Here is a 25,491-nt window from a genome sequence, read left to right on the forward strand (position 1 = left end):
AGTGCCATAGCAAGGGAAATTCTGGGGAAGGAGGGGGAATCATCTGAGTTTGTGCTGCACACTCCTCAAGTTTCCCCTAGAGCTGGGTCTTCTTCCTCAGAAGGCACTCCAGAGGAGGCTGAGGTAGAGGTTGTGGAGGCAAGCAGCTCAGCTGAGTCCACTCCTCCTGTTGCTCTGCCTCTGCCTGATGAGGAGGGGGAAATTGCAGCATCTACACATGCAACTGCGCCCCAGAAGTGAGCAGGTAGTGTGGTCTGGGATCATTCTGAGCAGGCAGATAACGTATGTGCGTTCATCTGTCTGCACTGCTGAGCCAAAAGCAGATGGGGCAAGGGAACAAAACACATGAGCACCATGGGGAATCTGATGCATCTCTGCAGGCACCACCCCCTTGACCTTGCTTCTCCTCAGCCTGGCACCAGAGGGAGCATACCCAAAGGGAAGTCCCCCTCTTGCTCTAAAGCTCCCATCCCCCAAAGAGGAGGCAGGCCACCCTGGAACAGTGGGGGAAAGGTGGACAGAAAGGGGGAGCATGTTGCAAGGGCATGTGAGATCACCCAGACCATTAGGGAAATGCTTGCTGTCGATGGCCAGCCCTCCTTAGCTGAGCGGCCAGGGTTCAGGCAGCTCATGGTGCTCATGGCCCCATCATATCACGTGCCCACATGCACCACCTTCAGCAGGACAGTGGTGCCCTCCCTGTATGAGGCATGCAGGGAGTACTTGAGGGAGGAGCTGCATAGGGCAGGTCCACAGGTACACTTCACCTTGGACATCTGAAGCAGCTGGGGTGGAGATCATGCCTACTTCTCCCTCACCAGACACTGGTGCAACCAGTTAGGCCATTGGTGGGCTCTCCTTTAAGCTGAAGTGATGGATGAGTCTCACATGGCAACAGAGATCATGGGGGCCATGAACCATGTGGTTCAGAGGTGGCTTGTTGGGCAGGTCGAGGTCACCTGTGGGTCCATGATCACTGACAATGGGGCCAATATGATCAAAGCGGTCTGTGATGCCAGCTTTGGCATCTGCTGTATGGCACACAAGTTGCACCTTGTTGTCAGGGATACCTTGGAGGGGGACAGGGCTGCTGGTGATGGTCCCAGCACCACCAGCAAGCTGATTTCATAATGCAGGAAGGTGGCAGGCTACTTTCACTGGAGCATCAAGGGAGACAAGATGCTGCTAGACAAACAAGCAGAGCTGAATATCCTGCAGCACAAAATCATGTAGGATGTGGAGACTCAATGGAACTCCACATACCTGATGCTCAAGAGGCTGGTGGAGAAACAGAAGGCCATCCATGAGATGGCCTTGTTCAGGGAGATTGGGATCAGTGGCCCCCGTAACAGAGCTGAGTGGGTTGCCATCTCCCAGATCTTGGTGGTCCTCAAGCCCTTGCTCGAGGCCACCGAGAGCCTCAGTGCTGGCAATACTCTCCTTAGCCAGGTGATCCCTGTAATGAGGAAGCTTCAGAGCCAAAGGGAGTGCTTCCAGGGGATCGATGTTCCTGGCTGGGACAAGGCGCTGTTACCAGAGGTGCAGGCACTGGTGAGGCAGCTGAAGGAGGGCATCAGGAAATGGCTTGATCCCTTGTGATAGAGTACGGTTCACCTGCTGGTCACCATGTGTGACCTGAGTGTGAAGGGCAGCGTATGCAGCAGCCAAAGCCCGAATCAATGGATGGATGTGCTGGTGAAGAAAGTCAACGAAGCAGTATGGTGGAGGTGGGGGGATGTGATAGAGGGGGATCCACTGTCCCATGCTAGCATACCATACACCAGCCAGTCTCCTCCTCCACCACAGGCACTACCAATGTGGGCCAAGGGCATGGCTTCCATGGTGGGGTCCAGAGGTACCAGATCCCACCATCAGGCAGGTACCACTCAGGCCTTGATGGCTGCCTATCTCACCAAGGATGTGAAGCCACTGTTGTGTGACTCCTTGGCCTACTGGCCAAGCCATAGCCTGATGTGGCCAGATCTGGCCACAGTTGCCCATGAACACCTGTCCTGTCCACCGACCAGTGTTCCAAGTGAGAGCATGTTTAGCATTACTGGGGATATAGTGATAACTCACCTCACCTCCCTGGATCCTGGTTTGGTGGAGCAGCTGGTATTCCTTAAGGTGAATGCTGCTTGGGTTCCCCAAGCTCCAGATGCAGACAGAGTGAATGCCACCCTCCTCAGTCTGTCCTCACCTATTTCCTTTTGACATTTTTTAAAAGCCATCTAATGCCCTGCTCTCAGAGCTAGAGGAGCCACTCACTGCATCATCAGCCAGCAGGGGAAGAACATGTCCCTGCTGAGCTCCCATGCCAGGACCAACTTGGAGGTATGGGCTGGGGCTGTCAGGAAGGAGATGGCCCCAGGTCCTGGGCATGACGTCTAAAACTGCACTCTGCCAGGGTCTGGAGGCCTGGTGGGACTGTTGGCAGCATGGCAGCTGCAGGAAATGCCAGGACCAAGGATCCCCCTGGTGAAAGGCGGGTAGGAGGTGCTATAACTTCCAGCTACCACATGCATGCACACAGTCCTGGCTGGGGAAAGACCAGACCCGTCACGTCTTTGACAGGCCTGAGGCTTGCTGGTTGCAGATTGTAGTGTGTCAGAATTCCAATATTTATATTGAGTTCATGAGTTTCTGCACCTAGGAGGTTGACGAAATGCAGTTCATAGGCTTGCCTGTGAAAAGTGGTTTGTAAATTCTCTTTGAGGATTAGGCCTAAGTGATTGGAGACAGGTAGTGTTCTGTTGTTGCTTTTGATAGATTTTCGGTGTGTGCTCATTCTGGTGCGCTGTTGTTGCTTGGTGTCTCTATGTATTTTCCATTAGGGCAATATATGTATTGTATCGTGAAGATATCTCCATACTGGAGATGCTGTTGGCAGGTTTTGCGTATCTTGTCATGTCATGGTCTGGATCCATTCAGTGTGTTGTGGGCTGTAGGAAGCTGGCTTTTGGTGATGAGGTTAGTGAGGTTCAGTGCTTGTTTGAATTTACAAACCACTTTTCACAGATGAGTCTATGAACTGCACTTCATCAGCCTCCTAGATACAGAAACTCATGGACTCAATATAGACATTGGAATTTTGACACACTACAACCTGCCAAACATCTGACCCCACAGGTACCTCTCCACTTTTACCTGCGCTGCTACATCCCCTTTTCCCCCGCCATCCCAACCTGTCCCTCACCCCCGACACCTCCATTTCCTCTTTCACTGACTGGCTTTCTTGCCTGCATTGCATGCCAGCCTCTGGCTTCTTTATTATTCCTTCCATCCAGGAACAGCACACACACTAACTGCAGGTGCTTCCTTAGCCTGACGAAGGGTTTTTCAACCCAAAACTTTGCTAAGATATATTTCTATAACTATTCCATTCATCTACTAAAAGATACAAGATTTGATTGACCCCAAGAACCTTGTCTGCCAGTGCCATGACTTTAGACTAACACCCCTAGCAACTCTCCCTGGTCATCTTACCAGAAGGAGGCAGGGCCCTGGACACATCTAAGCCTGAGGGCTGGTGCTGGCTGACAGAGTTCTCTGGTGACTGCTACAGGAGCTCTTGCAGGAGAGGAAAGAAAAGCTGTGTGACAGTTTGGCTGACTGAGATGCTGCTGGTGCTATTCTGCTGCTCACTAAGTTATTATTACCTGTTGTCATTTAAATTGGTGGACCAGACTGAGGCTGTAAGGGAGGAGGAGGCCTCATTGGGGCATATTATACTACAAACCCACCCCACTGGATTATTTCCTCTCTGTGAACCTTTGTGGTTCTCAATCAGATTTTTAGGCTGAATTAACCTGTCATACAGCTATAAAGTTGCATTGCCACTGTAGATACTACTGTTAAGCGATTTTGTGCTCATGAGCAAGGAGGAACCCAACACAGATCTCTTATTCTTTGTTTTTCTCACTCTGTAAGACTCAACAGGAGTTTAAAAGGGTATTTAAGAACTTCTATTTGTACCTAAGGAGCAGATCTGTTGCTTGAGTTGGTACTCCTTTTATACAGCCGTTTTTCAGACTAGACCTGCATTTTAAACACAATCCAAATTATAATCGCTGCTGCTGGAACTACGAATATGTTCAATCTTTCTCAACCTGATCTGCGTTTTGGAGTGCCAAACAGAAATAAACCCTGATGTGCACTACAGGCTACTACTCCACTATGGCTGCAGACCTATTTCAGTTAACTTCTGATTGCCATACCTGATATTCTTTAAATTAGCTCTAGCTAGACTTTTCCAGATATAATTGCAAGAAGTTACTGATTGCTTCACAGGTCAAAAATATTTTCTAAATCTTACTAGGGGGAGAGCTTCTGCCATATTTCTGTCACATAAGGTAAACTTATTACTTATTACTGACACCGATGACAGATGGCATTCAGGCTCCACCTAACCAGGAAACTGGGACAGATAAGTTGTCAATCAAGGATTTAAAATACACATCTGCCATCTCATGCCTTAGAAGTTGTATTTATGGAAGAAGCAGAACTGCAAGTATTAGAGATGATATCAGGAGTAATCCCTAAGTAGAAAGGACAGAGGGACTAAAGAGGGAGTTGTCTCATGGGGAGAGCTGGACAGCTATGAATCAGAGTTGTAGTTTATAAAGCACTGCAGAAGATATAACAAAGAGAAGGTCCCTGCCTCCAAGAGTATACAGTATAGCTTAAAGCAGGTCTGGCAAAAGTAAGTGGTTTTTTTTTCTTCCCTTGAAAAAGTTGCCTTTTGACCAGGATGCAGAGAAGTAAACAAGTTCTCTTATGTTGATTTATGAAACAAGAATGGAGCAGGACAAAACTTGGGCCAGAATAGTTTATTCATTGAAAAATGTAGCTCTGAAAAATGATTGAAGTTCTTTGCAAATTGGGTTGAATCCATGAATACTTTGGGTGAAAAAGAAGATGTCAGAAATGTTTAAATGCTTCATTCAGTATTTTCAAAGTTACCTGGTTGCATCATTTCTTAATTTTCAAATAACTTCTTTGAGAAGATAGAAATTTAAACATTTTTTTAAAATTCCAGAAATGAAACAGAAGCTTTTGTCGGGTAAAACCAAACATTTTGTTCAACTGAAATATACGCCCTCTGCCCCACTGCAACCACCAGTTTCCATTTTGTTTACAAAACTGATTTTTTTTTTTTTGTGGTCAGTCTGAGATAATTGGCTTTTTGTTTCCCTCACTAAAATGAAAAATCAATTCTTTTCAGTTCCATATCGAAAGGAGTGAATGGGAAGAATACTTAAATGCCAATCATGCATTCTGGATAATAGATATGCACACAGTTTCCAGGAAGGTTTCTGAAGGCATCTGTAGATAGGGGCAGCCTCTGTTTTAGAAGGGAGAAAAGAATCGTTTCTTCAGCCCGGCATTGCTTTTCTGGTCTCTAACCATCAATGAAAACCTTTTACTGAAAGCCTTCCTATGAAAACTCCCTGAAAAGACTAAAAGGGAAGTTAAACATTTAAATCGGTAAAATAACTGCTTATGGCCAGTCAGAAATTCCAGCTTTGAACACTTAATGTTAATAAATCTGTTTTACATCCAAGATTCAAGGCCATATATAAATAACAAAGGATAACTGAGTAAATTGATCCAAGCATCAAGGGTATTGTGACTAAAGAGGGAGTTTTTTAATAGGGAAGGGGGAGGATAGTGAGTTTAAATTAACTGCAGTGCTTGCCAATGAATTGCTATCCCTATGTCTTTTCTGGAAAGGTACAATTTGGCCCAAGAATATAAAGGTGTAATGTCCAACTGGAAAAGCATCTTACGGTGTTGAACACCCTAAACTACCATTTAAAAATTATTTTGACTTAACTAGACACCTTCTTATGTAACTGTAACAATTTGTAACTATAACAATTCATTTTATGGGGACAAAAACATAATTTGATGGCAGCCATAGGTCATGTCAGTAAATAGCAATGGAGTAATTGCCCCTCAATCACAGAGTAATTATTTAAACTAAACCTTATCACATAGTCTAAAAATTGCAATTTATGTGCTAATTAGTCTTTGAACTACCAGATAATGTAAAATATTATCACAGAATAATTTCTAAGAATATCAAATTACCATGGGGTCAGTCTTGCTAGAATTTTTTTTGCAGAAATAAGTTAGTAGGAAATAAAATTTAGTGGGAGTATAGAACAGAGACAGATTTACAGAACAGATCTCATGATTTTTTCTCATGATTAGTTCCAAAAAGGTGAAAATGAAGTCATTAATAACTTTTATTTCTAATAAAAATTATTTAACTGATCCATAATGTTATTCCCATCAAAATCCAAAGGAAGAATAGAATCACTTAGAATGCTGACATTTGTTAATCATGGTATACCTTTAAGGACTTAAATACTTTTTTCATTGAAATTGCAGATTATGAAAGAAATCAACAAGCTCTCTTTACATTAGCAAATTAGAGGTCTGCCTTACTTGTAAATAGTTAGGATGAGCTTTGCATAGCATGGTGATTTTTGTCTCTATAGGTTCAAATATGAAGATTCAGGTATCTCTGTAGTTATCTTTAGGAAACAATTAGCCATATTCTCACTTTCGTGGAATGGGTTGGATAAAAATAAGTCAGTAGCCAAAGAATCTTGAGAACCTTAAATGGACAAAAGTTTTAAAAATAACATAACTAGAAAAAAGTGATCAGAATCCAGTATCCCTGAGCTTTCCTCTGAGGTTAAGTACAGACAGTCAAAAATCCTGCAGCTGAATTGATTCTCAGGTTAGTTCAAGCTTTATAGATATAGGGGCTGGTCTAGACCCCAGTAAGATGGATGGGAAAACTCCCATGAATTTCAATAGGAAATTATTCCCACATACTACAGAGGTACTGGTAGTTAGTCATGTTAATCTGAAGTTAGGCAGAAAGCAGTGTAGAGATGCACCTTCATCAGCATCTGATGATGCGAGCTCTTGCTCGCTTCACTGTAAGGTGCACCTTTGTCCTGTATACTGTAGACTGTTCTGCCGTTTGAGGTTTCCAGTGGTTATAAGTGCTACTTCAGTGAAGCCAGTGGAGTTACTCTTGATTTCTATTTCTGTAAACAGGAGAGGAATGTCTCTGTGAATGGGTATTGTAAAACAGATAGTAGCACTTTCCTGACTCAGCCTCAGTTTTGTTTGTAGCAATTTTGATCTTTATAATTACCCTTCTTAACTAATGTGAAGGTATTTGAAAATTTTAAAAAATACTTGTGATGAGTAATTCATTAATCTTAAATATCAGAGGACAGCAATAATTCATGTCAGTGTAATGATGTCAGTGTAATGATACTGTAATTTGGACATGTGTGCATTGTCTTTTAGTGAAAGTAACTACCATATTTTAAACAATAGTTCAAAGAACGTAGTTTGAGAAAGTTGATCTATTTGTTGACAACCTTTAATCACTATCAAGGTTTTTGACAGCTCTTTAGAAATATCTTTGGCTATTTCTGCTGACAAAGCTGCACCAGGCAATTGGGTATCCATTTGTGATCTTATTCTCAGCTTTTACTGAGGTAAGGAAATTTTGGTTGCCTGCTCAAACAATATGGCTGTATGGACTTTTTCTTTACATATAAAGAGGAAAGGAGGCTTCACCTGCAGCTTAGAATTTAGATGTGCATTTGTGTACACTGGATTGTGCAGCAAGAATGGAGCAGGTTTTGAAATAATTGCTAGTGTATCTTTTTCTTCCTTTTCCATAAAAATGATTCTAGTTTTGCAAATTAGTGTAACAGGAGTAGCATATAGAAATGATTGAGACTCAGCTGGCTTTTTCTTAACACAATACACTTTGAGTGCAATAATCCTAGAACCTTTCAACTTCAGATTACATCTGGTATCTTGTGTTAAATTTACTGCAATGATAAATCTAAAAGTCTATACCTTAGGGTTTTTTTTTCTTGTATCAAGGAGAGATTTAGGTTATACAGGAACCATATATATATATAGAAATATAATACAAAAATATAATTGGCTCTTCTGTTAACAGTTGTAGGAACAATACATGGCACTTATATATTTCCTGCCAGTACCTGGCAAACTGAAATCTTGTTCAAGGCAGCATTCTATCCTCTTGAGCCCTATTAAACTTATACATCTGCTAGGATGTGTTTTTATTTGGAATATATAAGAATTCACTGGTGATCTCTAAGGTTAGAACCTGACTTGCTGACATGAGGCCAAAAGGTTTCTTCTCAGTCCTCTTCTACAGTGCTCCAGATAACATATAACCAGGAGACTTAGAAAGCCAAATTCTTCTCTTATATAAATGAGCATAGTCCTTTGTCCATTTATTCAGCAGAGAACTTTGCTCAGTTTATTAAAAATGGATTGCTTACAGTGCATCTATTACCATAGAGCAACCACAAAAAAAGCTTCACACCATTTGATGTCACTCACTTATGCTCTAATCCTACGGACTTAATCATATGCCCGAACTTGATGTCCTGTGAGTGGTTTATTGACTTGAGTGAAACTATTCCCCCCATGCAATGCTGAACATGTACATAAGTCTTTGCAGGGCCTTGTTGTCCACCTGGAATGTATATATACCATATTTAGTCGATTAAAAGATGACCACTGATTTTAGTATGTGAGAGGAGCCCCTCATCTTAGAATTGAGTATGAGGCTGTGGGGAGCAGGCAACTACTGTGGTTCCAGCTCTGGCCCCAACCCTGGGTCAGGGCTGGCACCACAGCTGCTGCTAGCCCCCACAGCCTCTGCACTCCCTGCCACTCCTTCCCTACAGTATTGGATCCCTGCTGTTCCCAGTCTTTCCCCTGTGCCACTTCTGCAGCATGGACCCAGCCTGGCCCTGTAACAGTAGTAGTAACTTGGCACTGCTGCTGCAGGGCCAGGCTGGAGCCAAGCTCAGTGCCCCAGGCTACAGAGGGGATAAAGCTTGCTGGTGCCATAGCAACAGTAAGGCGGGGAGGGGTACAGACTTCGGAGGGGAAGAAGAAGGGCAGAAGGTGAGGCAGAGAGCTGAGGCTGCGGGGGAAGAAGCAGCACAGAGAGAAAAAGGGAGGCAGGGTCCTGAGGCTGTGTGGGGTAGGCACAAGTGAGGATGCTCAGTGTGGGGGTGGGGGACAGGCAACAGGAGACAAACTGCATACCTCCCCTGCTATTTCCACACTGCCTGCCCCTCTGCCACATGACTCCCTACTGCCAGCCCCCACTGCCCCCCCAACCATCTGCTCCCTTACTGCCCCCCCACCTTCACTGCCTACATCCTTATTGCCCCCCATCACCTGCCCTACCATATGCCTCCCCCACTGCCTGTCTTTCCTACTGCCCCACTCATTGCCTCTTCCCCCACTCTGGGAGGATAAATTTAAGATGATCTTCCAATACAGAGATTCTATACATGGAAAATTATATTAAATGTATACATTTTTCATGTATAGAATCTAATTATTGGGGGGGGTCATCCTGAATTTAGGGATATCTTAGATTCAGACAGATATGGTAAGACAGTTGCCGCTTTTTGTTTGTCACTTCTACTCTGGACCTAAATTATATGTGTTATTACATTTTGAAGCTGGTCCCCTTACTAAGGAGCAGCTAGACTTCTGTTTTATGATCAGCTATTAGAGTTGCATTAATCAGATGTGCCTGTTCAATTGAGTTCAGATTTCCTTTTGTTTTCTTAGGCAGGTTTAGAATTTATCCCTCCAAATCAATTTTTACAGCCAAATTTGAATTCATGACCTCAAATTGCTTTATGAATTAGGAAATGGATTGTACTCTTTTGGTCACTCTTCCTGTTCATTTTAATATTTTTTGTAACATCTTAGATTTTTTTTTTTGGCATTCTTTTATTTTAATCCTGATTACAGACTCCTGAATGGGAATTTTGCTGATTTCATTACTAATGAAATAACGAAGTTTGTATATTTTATTTTAAATTTAATTTGTTCACATCCAAGTGTCCAGACTGCACCAAATTCCAAAGCAAAGTCCAAGGTAGATCCCTTAGAGATAGTAATAATCACTCTACTGATATCTAATTTGGTCTAATATGAATGCTAAGGAGCTAGAAGAGGATGAAAGTAAGTAGTGCAAGTTAAGATAAGATCAAGACAATCCCCACTGAAGTAGCACCACCTGACTTACAACTTGGTTTCTAGCCACATAACGCCAACACAGATTCATGTAGGCATCAGCAGAGTCAGTATAATTAATGTGAAGGTGGATTATATTAATGAGAAGAAATCAAAGGAGATATGTATACCTCATAATCTGTTTCTGGCCCTGTAAATCTGGAAGTGTTGAGAGCCTTGCCTACAAGAGAAAGTTGGATAAATGTATCTTAAAGTATGTCTATGCAGCCTTTAGTGCTAGTTTATCTGAACTGGTTATGATAAGTCAATCTTACTTTGGTTGAAACTAGGTTTCTTTTGGTTAATTTTCATCACAATGTCAAATTAATCAAATTAATCAAATGAAAGAAAGAAGTTGATCTAATCTAACTACATCATTTTAACTAACTTAGAAGTAGTACAACTTTCTTTTCTAGACAAAGCCTAAGGAGAGTAAGAAGTACATTTCATTTGAAGGTACTCGAAGAAATTTCTGATTTCGTCAGTTTGGACTACCCTTTGCCATTTAGCCTGCTCTAAGAATTTGGCCCACTCTATATAATGACAAAAGCCTGTTTACCATTCTGCTGCTGAAATAAACAGATCATGAAGAGAGAATGATACAGGCTGTAATTTACAGCGGGCAGTCCAAATACAGGAAGTGTAACTGAAAGACAATTTAAAGGAAACTTGCCAATTCTTGAAAATACATAATCTGTGTTTATCAGCAGTTCTTTGTTTTAAATGAAGACTGGAATCTGTAATTATTATCTGTGCCTTCCACAAGCTAGCCTTAAACATTGCTTTTTGTTTTTCTTTCACAGTAAAGCCAACTGTTATTGATGTTGACATTTATGTTAACAGCATTGGCCCAGTATCATCAATAAATATGGTAAGCATCTTGCTAACAATGATTTTTATCTGGAATGCTGGCAATAGTACTTGCTTCGCTTTGGGGGGAAAATGATAGCTATCCCAATGATAAGATGTTTTGATTGCAAGCTTAGTTTTGTTTTCAATGTACTCCTACTTTTTAAACAATTATTTTGTTTCTTTTTTTTTCCTGGGAAACAAAAATCCCTCCAAACAACAAAAGACCCCACTTGACATTATTGCTCTATGTGTCGTGTGTCACATCTAGAATGGTAAAGTTAGTGTTGGAAAGAATATGTATGACATTAGACTCTTTTTATTAAAAGTCTGAAGTTACTGTTGCAAACTGATTAAATCCTATTGATTGGGAATACAGAGAATATAGAGTTCGAAAGGAAGTACTTCCATGTATAATCAAGCTGCATTTATCTTAAAAATAACCCAAGTTTTTTCATTCTTATATACTTCCTGCTTTAAAAATGCAGGCATGAAACCTGACTTTTATGCTTTTTTAATTCTGTACCAAGATCAGGTTTAACTGTGTTAGTGTGGTGGGGTTTTTTTTACACCACTTCATCAAGTCTCCAGGGTTGTGCTCTAAATCAATGGGAGGATACTATTCTCCTTCAATCTTCTGTTGGAACTCTAGTGGAAAGTTCATCCTTAGCATGTATATGCAGTCTAGGGAGGCAGAAATATAGAAAAGTATGCAACCTAATGTTTCCTATGTCTGATACCTGTGGCTCCTATTTGACCATGATGGACCTATTCATAAAAATCTGTTCAATAAACGTTGCTTCTAGCTCAGCAACTTGAGACTTGATCCTTTATCTTCCAGGAAAATCTGGTTTTTGCTCGTCTGGCTTTGCAGTCTGGTTGCTAGACTATAAATTAGACGTTCATAACTTGATGTTGATATAGGTGAGTCATAGGCTTTGGTTATTCCATCGGTGTGCATATTTCAGGTTTGAATGTGTAGACTGTGGGTGTTCTTTGTTTTCTATAGGTTAAAACTCATCCATGCACAGAAATTTGGGAGTGGCAACAAGAAAGGGTTTTGCTGTATCTGTCTAAAATATTGTAAACTCTTCAAAAAGAGACCAAGTCTTCCTTTGTTCTTTTCAATACTTAGCCAATGAGTTTCTGATTGGGACATGGACCTGTTGGCACAATAGTAATACAAATATTAAAGAACAGTTCTGTTATTTAAGTGTATTGAGTAGAGGCTTTGGGTTTTTAAACTATTGTCTCAGTTTGAGCGCCAGTTCTTTGCCCGCTGGCTTGTCTATGGTTTTGTGTGTTTGATGCTTATATTCTCTTAATCTGAAAACTCTTAAAGGTCAGGAAAGAATCCAAGAAAATTGGATTTACAATAAAACTAGGAGATTTGGCCAGGAAACCTGGAACAAATTATCTGTACTGGTAACACTTGACAGTAGCATATAGAAGAGTGAAACAGTTGGTTATATTTCTTCAGGTGAAGCACAGAATGCCAAACAACAGAAGCATCTGCTTCACCTTTAAATTGATAAACAGCTAATTACCTTATCCTTCAGCAATTACAAAACACAGCAATGTTTCTAAAGAAAGATGTATTTTTAATGCATTCTTCTGACTCACGGTGTTATAGTGTGTCTATAAATATGTCCCTGCTCAAGAGAAGAGGGAACTGAATTGCTATCATAGGAGGTTAGAAAGGTCCCCCCCACCAATCCCCCATCTTAATTTCTCTTTCTTGCCCCTTGAATTGCCTTGTAAATTGTTGTCTGAGTTGCTAGAGATTCAGATGCATTTTCTGTAACACAGTACTGTAAGACAGGGTTTTATAGAAACTACTTAAGCTGTGGGGATAAGGAAAAATCACTTTAATTTTGAACCATTGCTGGTTCATATCATGGTTTAGTACAAGTATGATTTGTTTGCTCAGGTGGTGGAATCTCCATCCTTGGAGGTTTTTAAGGTCCAGCTTGACAAAGTCCTGACTCGAACGATTTAGTTGGGGATGGTCCTGCTTTAAGCAGGGAGTTGGACTAGATGGACTTCCTGAGATCCCTTCCAACCCTTATTTTCTATGATTCTATGATTTGAGTTCAGGCTACCTCTGACAGTAAGCTGAGAACATAAGTTAAATAGTAAATTATTTTTAAAATATAAAATACTTGCAAATTAGGAATGTGGCTAGAATATTTGTATTCTTTAAAGTAGACTAGATTTAGACAGCATTAGACTGAAAGTCAAAGATAGTATTGGTAGTGTAGCAACAGGCAAAATGTGGAGACTTCTCTTTGGTAGAGCAGCCATGGGGGAAGAAAATAACTGAGCTTGTCAGCAACAATGATTTAAGAAGAAATTTCAGTGACAAAAATAAATCCAAGGAATATAGAAGACTCATCCCAGTGAAGTGGTGGTGATAGTGATCTAGCTTTATAAATTGTTATGGTTTTTTTAAAGTAGGAACAGTCTTGTGGAATATTTTTATTCTTTAATTAATTACTACATAGGGAGGTGTTATTACTTGAACTTAGTGTTCTTTTTGATGTAGAGGAAGGAAAACCTGTGTTTTTTAAACTTCATTCAAGAATATAATAGGTAAAGTAACAGACCTAAAATAAAGTGGTAATTAATTGAACAAAAGATCTGAACCATTTCATATTTTACCATTGCTATGTTTCATCAGCTGTTGAAACATACCTACTACACAGGCAGGGTCTGAAATAAATTGATTGTGAACACCTGGATCGATGGAAAGGGAATGAATAATGGAGTTGGTTCAATATTCCCTATGGGGAGCATTCCCCAAATGCTCCAAAAGTATGCAAAAGATGACTCTGTTGTCAAAGGAAGATTTTACTATAGCCAGTGAGTGCAAGAGATGACAAATGTAAAGATGAAAGTTGAACAGGTAAACCTTTTGTGTCTAAATTTAGTTAGCTAATGTCCTATTTAAGCATTTGAGTAGTAATGACTGTCTCAGAAAATTTCATTGTTTGCAAATACCAGAAGCCTGTGGTATCTATGGATCACTAAGCACTTGTAAAAAAAAAATCAGAGCTATTCAAGGAGCTAAATGTGAATTTGGAAGATTAATTTTAGGTCCCTGGATCTGGAACCTCTGGCCAAGGTATCTGACTCATCACCATAAATTCATAGAAACACCAATGACTTTAGTGGAATTACTCTAGAATTATATCAGTGTTAATGGGATTAGAATTTGGCATGAAGTCGTAAATTCACATTCGTATTTGTAACACGAAACAAGAAAGAAACAGCTGATGAAACCAATCTACTACACAGGCAAAGTCTGAAATGAATTGATTGTGAACACCTGAATCCATGGAAGAGCAATCAAGTGCTTAATCCAGAGCTGGACCAACCCCCTTCCTTCCCATTTCCTATGGGAAGTGCCTGAAGGGGAGGCAATCTTGCTGGAGATCCCTTTAAGGAGTCATTCATGGCCCTGTGGTCAGGCAGGAACTGTCCTGTCAATTCTTTCCAGCAAAAGAGATACAGTGTTGGTATCTAAGTATTATCCTGGATTTTTCAGGGAGACACCATAATCGTTAGGAAATCAGAATCATCTTCCTGAAGGCCTGTACATTAAGGCTTCCCTTGCTAGTAGATGCCAGCAGGCTTTCCACTAAGTTATTTAATGATTTCCATAATGGGAAAAAAGTCCATGATGGGAAGATAGTACAGCTCCTCCAAGCTTTGCTCCTTCCCAAACTAATTTGCATGAGGGATAGTAGTTATCTTTCTGGACCTGCTACCAATATAAATGGTGTTCCTCTTCAATGTAATCCATTTCAAAGACTGCAGATTACAGGTTGGACATTACTAGGAAAGTGCTATCTAAATGGCCAGGGACTACTTCTGTGCATTCCATCTTACGTTTTTAACATTATTTTGTTTCACAGAATCTATGGAAAAACAAGCACGTAGGATTTAATCCTACTGACCTTTATGGCAGTGTTTTGCATCACGTGGCTAAACTTGAAATTGGCAGGATTTACCCTTATAATTAGTGGCTTGCTAGGAATCTCAGAAAAAAAATACGTTGTTTCTTGTGAAGCTTGAGGGATCTGTTATAATCCTGCCCAGTCCTGAAAACATTCAAAATGTTTCATAATCTGAATAATGGTATTGATAATGGTAATGGACTGGTTTAATAGCCAATCTTCCCTCTGGAGTTGTAACTTATTAATAGTACTATTATATCTGCATGTGATAGACCCAAAAGGCAGCTCCCAGAAAGCTGATCAGGAATTTTTTCAATTATTTTTTAGGGGGGCAAGTATGTTTCAGTGCAGTTTTGGCCAGGAAGTTTTTTGAGTCCAGGAAGGAGTTTCTGGTCAGAGGGCACAAGATGTGGGACACACAGGTTCAAGTATCTGGTATATCAATGTTGTATTATTTTTACAAAGTGGAACAGCTCCAAAAGAACAGAAAAGCCAACTGCTTCATGTTTAGAGCACTCATTTAAAATGCAGGGTAGTGGTAGAGCAGGGGCTTGAACCTGGATCACACATGATTCAGGTGAATACCCTGCCCCTGTGCTGCTCTAGAGAGGTCATTCTCAGGTTTTTGTAAAAAGAAAGAAAATGCAGATGATAAAGTCTCTCTTGCAGAACTTCTGGACATCTGAAATTTTTATGGGAGAGGAAAACATTTTCCCACCCAGTTTTTTTCCATGGTAAAATCATTGAGATTGAATGCAAAGTTAGTGGACTGTTTAGGCTTAAAAGGATAACAGGTAGGTAGGTTGATAGGAAGAGAGAGAGCGTGGTAGTGGATTGTCTAATGAACCAGAGGTTGGTGATTAAACTCTGATCACCAGTTTGTTTCTGGATGGAAGTAAACTCTTGCCTGAAATGAAACAGATGAGCATTTTCCCAGATTTCAGTGGCATTGGAGTGTCCTTAAAATAATGCACTTTTTAAGGGGTATCTGAGCACCAGTATTCCCCAATAAGCAGCAGTGGGCCAAGCTTCAATATTTGCAGGTATACTTTGGAGGCTCTCCAAAAAACCTGCAGCCATCAAAGCTATATATTTCTGCCCTTGTTACATGCACAGAATGTGAGATTGTGATCATACTATAGTGTGGTGTTTGGTGCTTGTGCTTCACTGCGGGCTACCAGGAACTCTAGTTAGTCCATAATGATGCATTTATGCTGGAAAGTAACACAATTTGAACTCCAGTTGAGATTAATTCTATGCGCAAGTGCAATGGTGGGAAGAGGACACAAAAAGCTTCTCCTCCCCTTAAGGCTGTGATTAGGAAGAAAGTATTATTGAAAATTACTGTTTTGTTTTTGTTTTGTTTTCTTTTGTGCGTGCAAGAGCTCCCTGAACTGTGATAACCACTCCAAACTAGTGTTAACAATAAATTAGCTTCTCTAAAGAAGGCTTAGACCTTCTTCCAGAGGCCAACACATAAAATGTAAAACTTCTTTCCACCTACACTTCTGGATGGATTTTGTCAACCTCTCCTTTTTTTTATGTGTACATATAATAGGGACCTATCATGCATACTTACATTGCTTCTGCACTTCATTAGGCTGCACATCAGCAAAGGGTGTTACAACTGCTTCATGTGCATTAAAGCTGCTGACAGGCATAAAAAAAAACCCAGAAGCAACAGCACATTAGTTCCACCTGGCTCCACAGCATCTGTATAGATGGCGCACTTCAGCTAGGCTATTTGGCACTTTTATCTAAAGCACCAAAAAAGCCTTACTGAAGTACCCAATCTATGCAGATGTTGGAAAACTCGAGTCAAAATAATGTGATGCCTCTTTCGGGTGTGTGCTGGGCTTGACTCAAGGGGTGCACCAAATTTAAAGTAAAACATTAGAAATGTTTTACCCACGCTGTTCCAAGGTATTTTTTTGAATGGTCAGGGGAGGTAAAATGCTTTACTTTCATTCCTCCAGCATCTCAGGATGCACAGCTCCCAGCTGCTCTACCCTTTTCTACCCTCCAGAAGCCTAGTGGTCCCCCTTCCCTCCCCTTTTCTGTGAACAACTGCTCTGAACTTAATTGCAGAAAGACATGGAGCCAGAGAAACCTGTTTTCCCCCAGCTGCATGGTGTGGTGGTGTGGGTTAGGACAGCCAAGACAATTCCTGCTGCTCCTAACCCCACTGCCTACTCTGACCCAATCCCAACTCATGGAGACTTCTGAGGACAGGCTGAGGGAACTGGGATTATTTAGTCTGGAGAAGAAGAGACTAAGAGGGGATTTAATAGCAGCCTTCAATTACCTGAAGTGGGGTTCAAAAGAGGATGGAGCTAGACTGTCTCAGTGGTGGCAGATGACAGAACAAGGAGCAATGGTCTCAAGTTGCAGCAAGAGAAGTTTAGGTTAGATGCTAGGAAGAATTTTCTCATTAGGAGCGTAGTAAGACACTGAAACAGGCTACCCAGAAAGGTGGTGGACTCTGCATCCTTGGTGTTTTTTAAGACCCGGCTAGACAAAGCTTTCGCTGGGATGATCTAGTTGGGGACGGTCCTGCTTTGAGCAGGGAGTTGGATGAGATGATCTCCTTCCAACCCTAATTTTCTATGATCCTATGAGACATTCAAGATGTTAGTACTTTCATTTTTATTTTTAAATCTTTTTTTCACTTCTTTCTCTTTATCCCTCTCTCCCTGCACCACCTCACTTCAAACAATTTTTCAAGATTCCTCCCCTCCCACCCTCAGCTCTGGCTGGGGTCCTACTGGCTGTGGAGGGAGGGAAGACCCCATGCTGGTTTCTCTGTATCCTAGCTCCATGCCACCATCCCTCCCCTCTCCCACCAAAGGGGAAAAATAGAGTCCTGGCTCCTGTCCAGCCCTCTAGTGGCAAGTCATAGTCATGCAGGTCTGAAGTAACATGATGCCTTCACCTGAGACTGCTCTAAAAATGCCTTAATTTTATGACATCAGAACACTCCACAGATTTCTGACATTATACAAGTAACTTGTGCCAAAGTCCTAGACCTGAGCAGGAAGAGAGTTTACTGGTGCATGCGCAGCATTATTCTAAGGCAGCTGCATCATGTGTATATTGGGCTTGAGACCCCACAGAGTAGATGTAATGCGCTTCACTGGCCCTTCGAGCATGATTCATGCCCATAATGAGCAGTTTGTCAGCTGACCTTGAACAGCCTTCCTCGTCATCTTTAAAAGCTGGTGTTGCTGAAAGGAAAGTGGTTTCAGTGAGGCATTAACAAAACCACAGGCTTTAATATGTTTCCATGACGTTGTGAGGGGACAATGGCCACCCGTTCTATGAGAAAAGGATCAGTGCCATGGAGGTGATTTATTCCTTTCTGAGAAGGAGAAACTGGTGGGCCACAATATGGCCAGAGATGATATTAAAGGAAAAGGCTTTTCTAACAGGAACACGATCATGCAAAGCTGCAGAGGTGAGTAGTGCTATACAAGAATCTTTTGAAATGTAGAGTCTGCCCTCCCCCCCACTCCTCATTCAAAATATTTTGGGTGACACTTCTTTAAAAAGATAAAATGGCAAGTTTATAAATATCCAACTGAGGACCCGGGGGCCAGGGGGAGGAGGCAGAAGAGGGAGAACGGGGGACATGAAGTATGGCTGTTAAAAGAAACATTACTTGGCTGGCTCAGAAATTCTACGTGTTGCTTTAATGTAAAAACCACATGAAAACCTTTTGCTTATACCTGGTATCTCTTTACATTTATTCTCATCATGTCTTTTTTCTAGAAATAAGTTTGGTCGCCCACTACTTTCCATTTCATGGTGAAATGTCATTAGTTTCTGACTTGCCAGATATGGTAGTCATAGCTATCACACGAATCTCTTCAACCATTCTGTTTACAGCATTGTTTTATGTGTGTTGATGTGAATGAGCTTGATCAGGGTTTCCTAAATTCATTTTTCATAAAGTTCAAGAGAAATCCCAATCTGAGTTTTTGTTGTTGTTGATTATTTGTTACTTAAGTGATCTTTTTCATGTTTGCTACTTAATTTCATTATATGCATTGGATATCACACATTTTTGATACCCTACTCTTGTATTTGGCCTTTCTAAGACTTTGTTTTGAAAATGATGCCTCTGGAAAAAAATGTATATGCCTTGAAGTCCCTTTCATGTCACTAATACCATAGGATCATCATCTGCTCCATAAATGTTACATTTTAATGTGGCATCATACATCTTCAGATGTAGGCTTATGCATGAATAAAATGGAAAGTGAGAAAGTACAAGGCAAGACGCAAAGTAGGAAACTTAAATTAATGTATTTGTTATTCTCCAGCATCTGTCTCCTTAAAAGCAAGGGAGCCAGGAATGCAAACACAGAGCAACTTTATAGATAATTCAAACTCCATAAAACTAGGTTGTATGTGTACACACATAGTGGTCAATTTAACTTTATTGTTCTGCTGAGGTCATAGTCTCACATGATGAACGAAGTTGTTCTACTGTGGTTGTAATAACTGAAGTCTTATTTCACTTCAGCTGCGTGTTTTGGAGTGTGTGAGAGAAGCAGACTTCTGAAATATAATTATCTGTTCATAAAATTATTAATCACATATCCACTAGGTAAATGCTCATCCATTAATTCTCAAGTAATTTGAAAATATAATTCATATAGTATTTCTTTTGTGCTTTTTATCATCACCTTTTGAGTCCACTGTCTAGACTGATTGCTCATATATCTTTATGTATGCTCTATTTCCTTTTTATTCACAGCTCAGTGTTATAAGATAAAACTAGTTTTTGACTCTTTTTTGGTTTATTAGTATATTGATAGACTTCTTCTTAGAACTTCAATTTCAAAACACCATTCCCCTCCACAGTCCTTTTTCTTGTTCACTAGCTATATGAGGTATTTCCCCACTCCTCTCCCTCCAAGAAATCTAGCCTTTAAAATGTTATCCTTGACTTGTAATGAAGTCCTAACATTCTGTTGCATTTTTAGTCTTAACAACTATTTATTCAGAAATTAAATATATCATTGAACATCTGCAGCTATAAAACATAATCTGACAGATTTTAATATACTAAAGCAAAGCTGTTTTCTACCGCAGTTTCAGTTGCATCTGTATTCTGCTCCACCTCTAAGGTCCACTGATTTTTTTTTTTTAAAGCATAATATCATTTTTAATAGAATTATTTTTATTATTGTTCTCAGGTAGAGCCTACAATGCTACTTGTGCAGCAGAACTATGTCATGTCTGTTGTTATTCTGCAGAAGTTGTATAATTTCTTTTGCATATGTGTCCTATTTCTGAGCCACAGAGTTAATATCTTGGGAAAGATGCTTTTTTTTTTTTAACTTAGAATAAATTTGTGTCTCTCTCTCTCTCTCTTTCTCTCACTGACACTCTCACAAGCTTCTAGGTTTGACTTTTTTTCCTTGAGAACAATCTATTTCTTTACAGTCTGTGAGTTTCTAGACCTGAATCCATCAAAGCACTTAAATGCATGCTTAAATTTAACATCAGTGTATCTTCTCAGTTAATAGGGCTATGGTGCCTAAAACCAAGCCTCTTAGGCATTTTGCAGGATCATGATTTCATCATAGTCTAGTTATCTAGGCTCAAAGATACCAACTCTAGAAAACTTAATCTATACAGTAGATTTCTCTTGATGCATCCAAGGTATGGATTAATTTCTACTGTTTCATAGTTTCATAGTTTCATAGATTTAGGGTCGGAAGGGACCTAGTAGATCTTCTAGCCCGACCCCCTGCCAGGGCGGGAGAACAACAAAACCCCAAAACAAAAACGGGACTCAAATGAGTCCAGCCAGGTAGGCATCCAGCCTCTTCTTAAAGACCCCCAGGGTAGGGGCCAGCACCACTTCCCTTGGAAGTTGGTTCCAGCTCCTAGCCGCCCTAACTGTGAAGTAGTTCTTGCGGATGTCCAATCTATACCTCCTCTCCATCAACTTGTGCCCATTACTCCTTGTTATGCCAGCGGGCGCTAGGGGAAACAGCGTCTCCCCCAAACCCTTCTGGTCCCCCCTAGTGAGTTTATAGACGGTCACCAGGTCCCCCCTCAGCCTTCTCTTGTGGAGGCTGAATAGGTTCAGGTCCCGCAGTCTCTCACTGTAGGGTCTGCCCTGTTGTCCCCGGATCATGCGGGTGGCCCTCCTCTGGACCCTCTCCATGTTGTCCACATCCCTCTTGAAATGGGGCGCACAGAACTGGACACAATACTCCAGCTGTGGCCTGACCAGCGTCGTGTAGAGGGGGAGGATCACCTCCTTGGCTCTACTCGAGATGCACCTGTGGATGCACGACAAGGTCCGGTTAGCCCTGCCAACCATGACCTCGCATTGTCGGCCCATGTTCATCTTGGAGTCAATAATGACTCCAAGATCTCTTTCTGCCTCTGTGCTCTCAAGTAGGGAGTTCCCCATTGTGTAAGTGTGCTGCTGGTTCCTACTGCCCAAGTGCAGCACCCTGCACTTGTCCGTATTGAAACGCATCCTGTTCCTGTTAGCCCACCCCTGTAACCTATCCAGATCCCTCTGCAATCTCTCCCTCCCTGCTAGCGTGCTCACTTCCCCCCAAATTTTGGTGTCATCAGCGAATTTAAACAGGTTACTTTCCACCCCATCATCCAGATCGCTGATGAAGAAATTCAGATCTTGGCAAAGAATGTTTGGCTACAAAAATGCTGCTGGGAGGGAATGATAGTGATAAAAGTTGAATATACTTACAACTCCTGCCACACCAAAGGGCCCATAAGCAGCTAGTGGTCTCAAAAGAAGATAGTAAGGGTAATGTACTTAGGGCAAAAAAGGGAATAGCTTGAGTTTAGTATATGTTGGTAACGTCTACTACTGGCATGTTGTTGAGCTCATTTGGGTGACTAAATATAACCTGACAGGTAAGCTCTTTGTCTGGGTTAAAACTTCCAGGGCTATAGTGGGAGGTGCTAGTACAACTTGCACTGCCACAGAGATATATAGAAGTGAATATCATACATCCGGAAGGTATACATTCTCATGTTTTACCACTTTTGGAAAATGTGTTAATTATAGATATAGAAGTTGGGAGTCAAAGCACATCTTTAGCTGAATCCTTAGTTAACTGCAAACACTGAATTTATCTTGGTTCATTTCCAATATTCTAACCTAGGGTAAAACTCTCTGAATGACAGAAGGAGTAAGAACCCAAGACTGTACACCCTATTCAGTGACAGGCATTATAGCAGCATTTAAAACATAAATGGAAGGAAATATTAGTTGCTTAATACCTGAACAAGACTACTGTAAAAATAGGCAATGGAGTTTTAAGAAAAAAGGGCTTTTGGGTTTTTGTCATTTAACCAATGACAAACAAGATTTTTCTCAAACACAACTTGGAAATCTTAATTTTAGAAATGGTTTGGCTAAATTGCTGTAAGGAGTGTTACACTTTTTCCTTAAGTAAATTAGGGATTGCCTTACCTAAAATAGTTTTTTTTATGAACTTCTAAGTCTATTTTATATCTTGCATCAAGTTTCTTCCCACGTGTGTTCAGAAAATGAACTCCTTACTGAATGGATTGCACTATTTATGTAGTACTGTCCAGGATTTTGGATACAGCCTTCCAGGACTCTTTCAGCAATGGATTTAAAGTAGCACTATACCCTAACTGACTGGCATTTAGCTCCATAAAATGTGATTCCTCAGCCCTAATGACAGTGTAATAAGCTTCTGTCACTGAGTTTTCTACTGCAAAAGTACTAGGTTCAGTTGTCAATCATGCCCACGCAAATCTACAGTAATTCTAGTGGAGTTGTTACAGTAGCTCTAGATTTATAATGGAGTTAACTGATAAAGTAACTGAGTAGAATATGGCCCCTAATTCTCATTTGAGTCACCAGAATAATCTGTTTGGTGTTTTCTGTTGGTAAAGAGTGAGTTTCATTTAGCAATACTAATCAAAGAATCAAAATGCCTTTTTCATTTTTTCCTGTTGCAATAAAATAAATCTCAGGTGACTGACATGCCTGTCTTATTTCTGACATGAGATAATGTCACCGATCTACTCAGATGTCTTTACATGTAATGTTCCAATACTAGAAAATGAAATGGAGAGAATTTAAGTTTCATTGACATGTCAAACTTTTAGTTAACACGTTATCCTTTGAATCTCAAGTGCTTGCAGTCATTATTGCTCTGGTACAAATCAAATAGTTCTCTTTCTGTTACTGAATGGAGTACTCTAACAAATGCAGTGTCCCTCCAAGCTTTAAAAAATCTACAGGTGACTTCTCATTTTTGCCAAGGCATTGATATATAAGCTAAGTATAGACAGTCAAAAAGCTAGAGGCTGAATTGATTCAATCTTTGCGGGTTAGTTTAAGTTGTGTAGATTAAACCAATAAGCAAGTGAACAGACATTCACTTTTGTTTCTGGAAATGCAGCCACATGCCTTAAGTGGCCCGGGCCAGAAGCCAGGGGGTGCTAGAGCACACCTCTGTACTCAGCTGGAGAAGACAGTTTAAGCCAAGACTAGCCCGCCCACCCTGTGAGCTGGTGGGGGGGGTGGTTCTGGGGAAGGTGCAAAGCATCCTGGGACATTGGGGGACTGTGAGTTAACTTGAATCTGGAGGGGATCTGGGACAGAAGTTCAATTAATTGATTTAAACTAAATCAGTGAAGTCTGATACTACATCCATCCAGATTTATGTTAAACTGGTTTTGGCCATTTTAAAAGTGGTTTATGTGCACTGAACTTCTGTTTATGTTATAGTTTTGAACCAGTTTCTGATCACTTATACTGGTTTCTGTGTAATTTCTGTCCCTAGCCATAGAGACTATTATGGGTTTATTGTAAGTCACATACTAATATTTATTTACTACTTTCTCAGATATGGAGAATAGTCTCCCAAGCTGCCAAAGTGGTTTAATTATTTCTAGCCTCTTCTTTCCCACCATCCTCCCAATGGAATATTTTTTCTCCTGATGCTGATGATTTTTGGATGATGTTTTCCTGAGTGGTTTAATTTCTTATTTGATTACAGGTTAGACTTGTTAGAGGCACAAATAGTTCTGCTTCATAAAATGTAAGTGAATCTTGGATCTATTGTTTTCTTCTCGCAACCCAGGTTTCTTCTCCTGCTCTTCCTATTTCCTTACCTTACTATTCCTAACCTTATTATTTTTGTGGAAGATATAGAAAATATGGCTTGTGGGGAAGAGGAGGTACTGAAGTTCCATTCAATTTCTGTATACTAACTCCATAGTAGGGAGGGCTGTTCAACAAGCTTTCAAGCATCAGGTGCCTGTCCTCATCAGATGACTGGAGGAAGGACATCTGATACCCAAAAGCTTGTCCAACAGCTCTTACTATACAGTTGATCCAGTAGATGCCATAACAAAACATTGCCTCTCAATGTTTCCTGAACCATCATGGCTACAACAACACTTAACTCTACTGAAACATTCTTAAATTTTAACAGGGGTATCTAATTTTCATGGTTATGCTCTACCGGTTTTTAGTAAAGTAAAATGAATCTTCACAATCCAATTCTATTTTTATTATAAATCATAGTAATTACAAAAAGGGTTGGTGGTATAAATGAGGCAAGGTTTCCTTATAGTGATATCTTTTAATGGACTAACTATGTAGTTGAGATAGTTGACAAGCTTTCAGATGCAGACCTAAACAGTGTCTTGCATTCAGAAGTTTGTCTAACTATATTGCAAATGCATAATTGAATAAAATATATCACTCTACAAAATCCTTGCCTCTCATCTCTGGACCATCACACTACAAAGCCACTCTTATACTACGTTAGTGATATAAAGTCATTTCATTACTGTTCATTTTCACATAACTGATATGATGGGAATGAACTAGGACCAATATTCAGACAGTTTGCCTTTAGTTTATGGCCAAATAAAGTTTAAACAAGGTCACCACTTAATGCACCAGGTCCCTCTCAGAGACTAAGGGTTTACATTTTCAGTGGGCTAGCTGATAATTATTTGCTATTGGATACTGTCCTTGTAATCATAGCCATTCCCTGGTTCAGACAGTCAATTAGCTAAGTTCCACATTAGTAGCTTGATGTGTTCTACTTGCTATTGTTTCCCAGAGCGCTATCTTAGACTAATGCCTTAATTGACTAAAATAAGACCTTTTAGATGGTAAAGTCTTTCTGGTTAATACAGTGAGGATGCCATTGTCTAGTCGCATTTAGCATAATTTGCAAGAATATGGGGTTTTGAAAGTGGTAGGTAGGTAACCAGCTCCTTTAAAGTGTAGCTCTTTTTATCCAGCAAGCTTCAAGTCTTAAGCAGTAATTTTCTGCCTAGCTTTTTGTACAGCTGCATTAAGACATAAGTTTTTTTTTTTTTAATTATTTGTAAACAGTAAGCATGTGGTCTTGGCTGTGTGTATATCTATCTATCTATCTATCTAGACAGATAGATAGATAATACATAGCTCATGGTCCCTAGAAGTGATTTTTGGCCCAGGTCATAAAAATCATTTTTACTGCCATATTATCATTTTTCTTTGGCTATTTTACCAGAATTGTACTCGGGAGGG

At 40.5% G+C, this 25,491-nt stretch overlaps 1 protein-coding gene across 1 annotated transcript in view; it reads left to right on the forward strand.

Annotated features, from left to right (window-relative positions):
• Window positions 1-25,491, forward strand: part of LOC109303301 (gamma-aminobutyric acid receptor subunit gamma-3-like) — a 128,226-nt gene that overhangs the window by 13,025 nt on the left and 89,710 nt on the right. The window contains exon 3 of the mRNA XM_019525495.1: window positions 10,923-10,990. Coding sequence (XP_019381040.1) covers window positions 10,923-10,990 — 68 coding nt within the window. The remainder of the gene's footprint in view (window positions 1-10,922; window positions 10,991-25,491) is intronic.

Source organism: Gavialis gangeticus, unplaced genomic scaffold (assembly GCF_001723915.1).
Source record: "Gavialis gangeticus isolate Ggan-Ray unplaced genomic scaffold, GavGan_comp1, whole genome shotgun sequence".
In the NCBI taxonomy this organism is placed as follows: domain Eukaryota; kingdom Metazoa; phylum Chordata; order Crocodylia; family Gavialidae; genus Gavialis; species Gavialis gangeticus.